Source organism: Thunnus maccoyii, chromosome 9 (assembly GCF_910596095.1).
Source record: "Thunnus maccoyii chromosome 9, fThuMac1.1, whole genome shotgun sequence".
In the NCBI taxonomy this organism is placed as follows: Eukaryota; Metazoa; Chordata; class Actinopteri; order Scombriformes; family Scombridae; genus Thunnus; species Thunnus maccoyii.
Window position 1 is genome coordinate 26590641 of NC_056541.1, and position 6000 is coordinate 26596640.

At 44.2% G+C, this 6000-nt stretch overlaps 1 protein-coding gene across 4 annotated transcripts in view; it reads left to right on the forward strand.

Annotated features, from left to right (window-relative positions):
• The window catches only part of ep400 (E1A binding protein p400), a 28480-nt gene extending 23206 nt beyond the window's left edge, over positions 1-5274 (forward strand). For 3 of the 4 annotated variants that reach the window (XM_042420249.1, XM_042420250.1, XM_042420252.1), the window contains exons 42-52: positions 534-701; positions 805-850; positions 933-1039; positions 1234-1435; positions 1515-1648; positions 1858-2091; positions 2510-2684; positions 3114-3259; positions 3406-3558; positions 3660-3737; positions 4192-5274. In XM_042420249.1, the coding sequence (XP_042276183.1) occupies positions 534-701; positions 805-850; positions 933-1039; positions 1234-1435; positions 1515-1648; positions 1858-2091; positions 2510-2684; positions 3114-3259; positions 3406-3558; positions 3660-3737; positions 4192-4512 (1764 nt within the window). In that variant the 3' untranslated portion in view covers positions 4513-5274. The remainder of the gene's footprint in view (positions 1-533; positions 702-804; positions 851-932; positions 1040-1233; positions 1436-1514; positions 1649-1857; positions 2092-2509; positions 2685-3113; positions 3260-3405; positions 3559-3659; positions 3738-4191) is intronic. The other variant, XM_042420251.1, reaches the window with a different exon arrangement.
• The last annotated feature ends 726 nt before the right edge of the window (positions 5275-6000 follow it).

The window sequence follows — 6000 nt, forward strand, 5'->3', positions numbered from 1 at the left end:
CAGGTCTTTATTTCAACAAAAGACAATATCATGTGGTTTGACTGTTAACATGGCTTCAGCCTAAGAGAAAGTTAACTAATCAAAGAAATCTGCTGGTTTAGTTTTCAGTAGATTGACAACCTGCCTACTAGTGAGGGCACAAATAGTTGTCTGTCCCTCTCAGGCTGCAGCTGTTCTGTTCAAGTTAGGCTAGGTCCCAATACGTGTACTGGTATGTACTGACCACAAGGATGGGAATACATTCCCCCCAAAAATTCAAGGCAGAATGCATCCTAAAGTATTAAAGTTAAAAAGCTTTTGTTATTGTGGCTTCATGATTTAAAAATAAGACTAATGCATATCGAACGGACACATCCATCAGGAGCACCTGCTTTGTTTTTCATGTATATCATGTATTCATATGTATTTTAACTTCCCTTGGGGATTAATAAAGTATCTATCTGTGTATATCACATCCAAGTAGAGCTTGTTTTTCATCTTAACTGGCATGTTTAAGCAGTCTTTGCTTTTGTTCATTGTGTGTGTGTTTGCAGGCCCTTGCAGAGCAGCAGAAGGCTCAGCAGTTGGCGCAGCAGCAGGCTGGAGCTCCCCAGGCTTCACCCGGCCAGGCCCAGACTCCCGCTGCTGGCCAGGCTCAGGCTCAGGTCCCTCAGGCTGCCGCAGTTGCTGGAGCTGCTGCTGTGCCTAATGCAGCTGTTCTGGTGAGAATCAAAACATCCTCCATCAATATGCTTCTATAGTCAGATCAGAACAAGCCACTTTGTACCCAGTAAAATCTCTTCACATATGTTTCATGTTTTTCAGGCTGGAGCCATAAAAAATGCCACTGTGGGCACAACCATCCAGGCTGGTACGTTGACACACACACATGGTTTACATTACAAAGCTGTTGGTGTTCCAGCACTTGACTCCTTTCTCTTTGTTTCTTCCAGCAACTGTAGGGGGGAATGTGATTGTGAACACAGTAGCTGGAGTTCCTCCAAGTCCCTTCCAGGCCAACAAACGCCTGGCATCTCCAGTCATACCAGGCACCCTGTCTGTGAGTCATGTTCAGTTATCTCTGCTGCTGGCTTAACACACCCACCTACTGACTTAGAGGAATTTATGACGCAAATAGTCTTTGAATCGGCATTAAGCAGCATGCATAACCACTACATCCTGTAGACATAATGATCATTGCAAGTGTTGGAGCTTTTGCTCATTTTGTTGCTGTTATTGTTGTTGTTGATCCAGCCTGCTGGTGCCGCTGGAGCCCAGGTGGTCCATGCACAACAGAGGGCAGTTACAGCTGCTGCTGCCCCTGCAGAAGTGGTAGCCATAGCTGCAGGGCAGGGCGTTCGAGCCGTTACCCCAGTGACAGCATCTGCAGTAGTTTCTACCACTCTGAGCCCGGTGCAGTCACAGACTCGCCCACTTGTCACTCAAGTCACACCAGGTAATGAACTGAACACCGACATCCATCAAGTCCCTGTTCATGTTTTTACATATCTGACAACCTGCTGTCATCCACCCAGCCACAGGTATGCAGTTGCAACAAGGAAAGCCTCTCACTCCAGCCCACCTGCAGATGCTCCGGCAGCAACAGCTGCAACAGCAGCAGCAACAGCAGGCTGCCTCCCCACAGATCAAAGCTGTCGGCAAACCACAGGTACACCACCAGCATCTTTACACAATAGCTGCACAAAACACGATGGTATGGGACACTTGAGAAATGTCAATCACTGCTTGTCTGGAGAATGTTACTGAGAGTTCTGCCAGTATGATCGTAGCGATGGCTGTATTGTAGTAGTAAACAATACAATGGAACAGTGTAAGGGTTATGATAATATGATAACGTGTATAATACCGTGTTTGCAGGAGTTGTTAAAGATGCACAAGCATAAGTTGCAGCTGCAGCAACAGCAGCAGCAGCAGGTAGCTGCAGCAGTGGCAGCAGCCCAGGGTCAACAGGCTGCAGGGGCCCAGCAGACCACCCAGGTTCAACCTGCACAGGCTGCCCAAGCCAATCCCCAGCTAGCAGCTGTGGCAGCACCCAGACCTGGAGCCGTGCTGACTGGTACCACAGTGGCCAACCTGCAGGTGGCTAGACTGGTAAGATTGTGAAATTAATCATTTGACATACAAAATACAGAAACTACAACACTTAAAAGAGGTAATGGAAGTAATCGGTCATAGTTTGTCCTCACATTATGAACTAAGATATCTACTACAGAAAAAAATCTTGGTTGTTGTTGGTGTATAACAAATCCATTCATTCATTTCCAGAGGAGAAAGCTAAAGTCCAGATGCCCCTCCTCCTATTCGTCACACATTTTTGTCTGAAGTTGGCTGCATGTGAATTCTTACTTCAACAGGACACCAGTTAACAGACGTTTTATATTTGTGTGCAGCTCGGTGTTCCAGCAAAAACTTTGTCATCCTCTGTAAATCCCTGTCCTGTTCTCTCCTCTGTTCATGTTAGCAGCTGAAGTTGGTGCAGCATTAATTCTGGTCCTGTTTCCATTCATAGACTCGCGTGCCCACTCAGGGCCAGATTCAGGCTCAGGCAGGACAGACGGCTCAAGTGACCCTCACCAAGCCTCCTGTGGTCTCCGTGCCTGCTGTGGTCTCATCTGCTGGCGTCACCACACTGCCAGTCACTGTAGCAGGGATTAGTGTGGCTATTGGCCAGGCCCAGAAAACAGGTGTGTTAAAACTCTTATTAGTTTTTCTCTTTGTGTCGAAGCAAACTGACTGACTTGAATGTTGGTCTTTGTGTCCATACAGTCTGTGACAAATAGCTATCAGCTATCAAACTTAGTAATGGTCTACAACACTTTAAAATGAAGCATGAACTGTGTTATGGACCAGATGCTGTTCTTTTATTCATATGCATGTCTTTGTTCAGTATATGAGACAGAATTGATTGAGTTGTGACAAAAATAGAAGTTAATTTTGCAACATGTGGAACAGAACACAGGATGTGTTGCAAATCAAAACGGCAACAATATTATATGTGTTGTACATCCTTTTTGTGAAATCCTGGTGTTGCAAGAAAAGGTGCTTTGGTTATTGTCACACACTTCTGATATGTCCTAAATCTTCTGTATGACATTCTTTCTCCCCTTTGTCAGGTGGTCCTGTGCTGACGCCGTCCTTCCCCCAGATGCAGGTCCAGCAGCTGCTTCAGATGAAGAAGCAGCAGGCGGCGGTTCAGGCAGCAGCTGTAGCCCAGCAGAAGGCAGGGCAGCCACAAGGACAGGCCACTGTACAGCAGAAGGTAAACAGACCAACAGCAAATGTTGTCGACAAAAACTGGTCATTCGGTATTAAGTCCAGGAGAAGTATGAATCCACTAAGGAGATAAAGTGAATCAAGTTACTGTATTAAGTGCAGTTTTGTATTTCCCCTTACATCGGCACCCAGCAGATGACAGTACAGGCAGCCCAGCCTACCCAGCAAACACAGCAGAAGGTGACCTACGCTGCCACCACCCAGCTTCAACCAGGGATCAAGACCCAGTTCTTTACTACATCCATCGCCCAGGCTCAGAAACCCAGTGGAGCTCAACAAATCCAGGTACATCATCACTGGCAGTCACTATCCTAAAACAAATATTTGCTGATAAATAATGGGTTTGTGTGTTGATATGAGATTTTCATGTTTACCTCTCTTATCAGGTGGCTAAGCTCCCACAAATAGTGCAGCAGCAGCCTACTGTGGCCAATATTCAACAAATCGTGTCTTCTCCTCAGCAGGTAAGGGTTTTAGGCTGAGCTTTGCTCCTGGAGGTAACTTCTGGGTGGCTAATGACTTAAACATGTGGTGAAGTCTGTCCCTAAGCTATATGACAGATCCTTTACCCCCTTATAAGCTTGACATCCTCAGACAGAGCCTCTGTACTCCAGGTTTAAGATTAAATGTCACTGTGGGCTAGGAATCATCATTTTAATTCATCATTTTAATAGACCTGCCTTTCTAATGACATGTTTGATGCTTTATCTTTTTATAGTCTGTGCAAATGTAATGTCTGCGTCAAGGCAAAAACTATGGCAGATCAATTAATTTTCAGTTTGAAGTTTTTTATGATTCATCATGGACTTTGTAATCTCTTTGTAAAACCAGCATAAAGGTTTGAAGTGCAGTGGAATGAATCACAAATAAACCTCTCAAACAGGATGTAATTGTTATGTTTGTCTTGTTTCTCTTCAGATCCAGGCTCAGCCTCAGACCGTGGCCCTGACCCAGGCAGCCACATCGGCTCCTGCTCAGGTGCAGATGATTTCCGCTGGCACAGCGACAGCCCAGGTAGTCCAGCCAAAGCTCATCCAGCAGCCGGTGGTGACTGCAGCCGCCTCGCCCCAGATCCAGACGCCTCCTCCCCACAGCCCCGCCCAGCAGACTGCAGCACCCTCCACTGCCGAGTCCCCGGCACAGCAGCCCGCTCAACCCCAGCAGCCCACCAAGGGCCAAGCTCGACAGGGTAGCATAAGAGCCAAAACTCCTGCCAAGCCCAGTGGGGGGACCAGCTAGGAGACACACTCATGAAACCGAATTTACTGAGTTTTCCTGCAGTACAGATGTGACAGTACTGAAGTTGTACTGAAGTGTTCTTATGAATCTCACTGCAGCTAACAGCAGAGACAGAAGTCCCAACACACCCTCAAACACACCAAACCTTTACCTCATCCCAACCATCTCTAATCTTAACATGAACATAACACAGCCATTTCAGTGCTGTTTTGGCAGACCAGTCACAACATGTCTGCCCATGACTCTGCTTTACTGAAACGAAACAACGTTGTTACTTCTTTATTCATTCGTTAAAAAGTGGAATGTTCCTTGAAAATTACCACAACTTAAAAAAATTCCCCTTCAACTGCTGCCCAATACATCATATGATCAGAGACACAAGTCACGCCTTCAAAGTGATGACTACAATATTACTCAACAGATATGTGAGGCTGAGACTTGTTTGTAATTCTGAGTAGGGGAATGAGCTGTCATTAGAATAAGTGTATTGATAAATAGTCCCTTTTATGTCTAATTCCCTTGTTGTCTATAGATAATGAATGGAGAATAATGCACGTTCCTTTAGTCATTTGTTTTTTATTGCAGCAAATACACTGTAAACATGTACTTTAGTATTTTGTGTTTTCTCATAAATTGTCTTTTTTTATTGATGTCGGAAAAAAAAAACTGTAAATATCAATGAAAAACATTTGTACTTGTAAAGTAGTTGTGTTTTCATTGGGTTTTTTCAGCCTAATTGTAATAAAGTGTTTTGTTTTTATACACAAATTCATCATTTTTCCTTTCATTTTTTTCATTAAATCCCTTGTAAGTAATTGGAAGTCTTGTGAATTCTTAAAAATGCACTCTTTGATTTTGTTGCTGCACCCAATATCCCTCTAATTATTATTTTTTATTTGCAGCTTAGTGTTTTGCAACTCATCACTGAGCTGGGACTTTATTGGTTGTAACAAAACCAGGGAGTGTGTCTTTAAAATCAGTTCGAGATGGGAGTCTTTGGTGCTGTTTGTATACATATTCCTTTTTTGTCAGACATTAACGAAAAAAATGTCAGTCTGGTTTCATCTGGACAAAAAAAAAAAAACATAGGGGTCAAAGGTTGCAGTAGATTGTCAGTAAGAATTTTGGTTTGGCACAAAGCTGATTTTACATTTGCAGCATCTTGCCTTTAAGACAGTCTAAGGATAGCACTGGAGACCAGAAAGCCTTTCTCAGCACTGTCTGCTTGGCCTGGCTGGCTGCTGACACTGGCAGATATGTCAGCTGAGTAATTCAGACACAAGGGCAAAAGAGCTGAGGATTAACTCAGACACCTAAAACATGTGTCTATTAAACTTTTGCAAACTCACTATGAATCAGGACAAACAAAATCTGTAAAAAAGCATTCCATATCAAGAACTTTTAAATGCTTGTAGTGATGATGAGGCAGAGTCTTTGTCCACAAGGGGGCACTGTTGTATCATCCAATATCACCCTGCACCCTCTTTG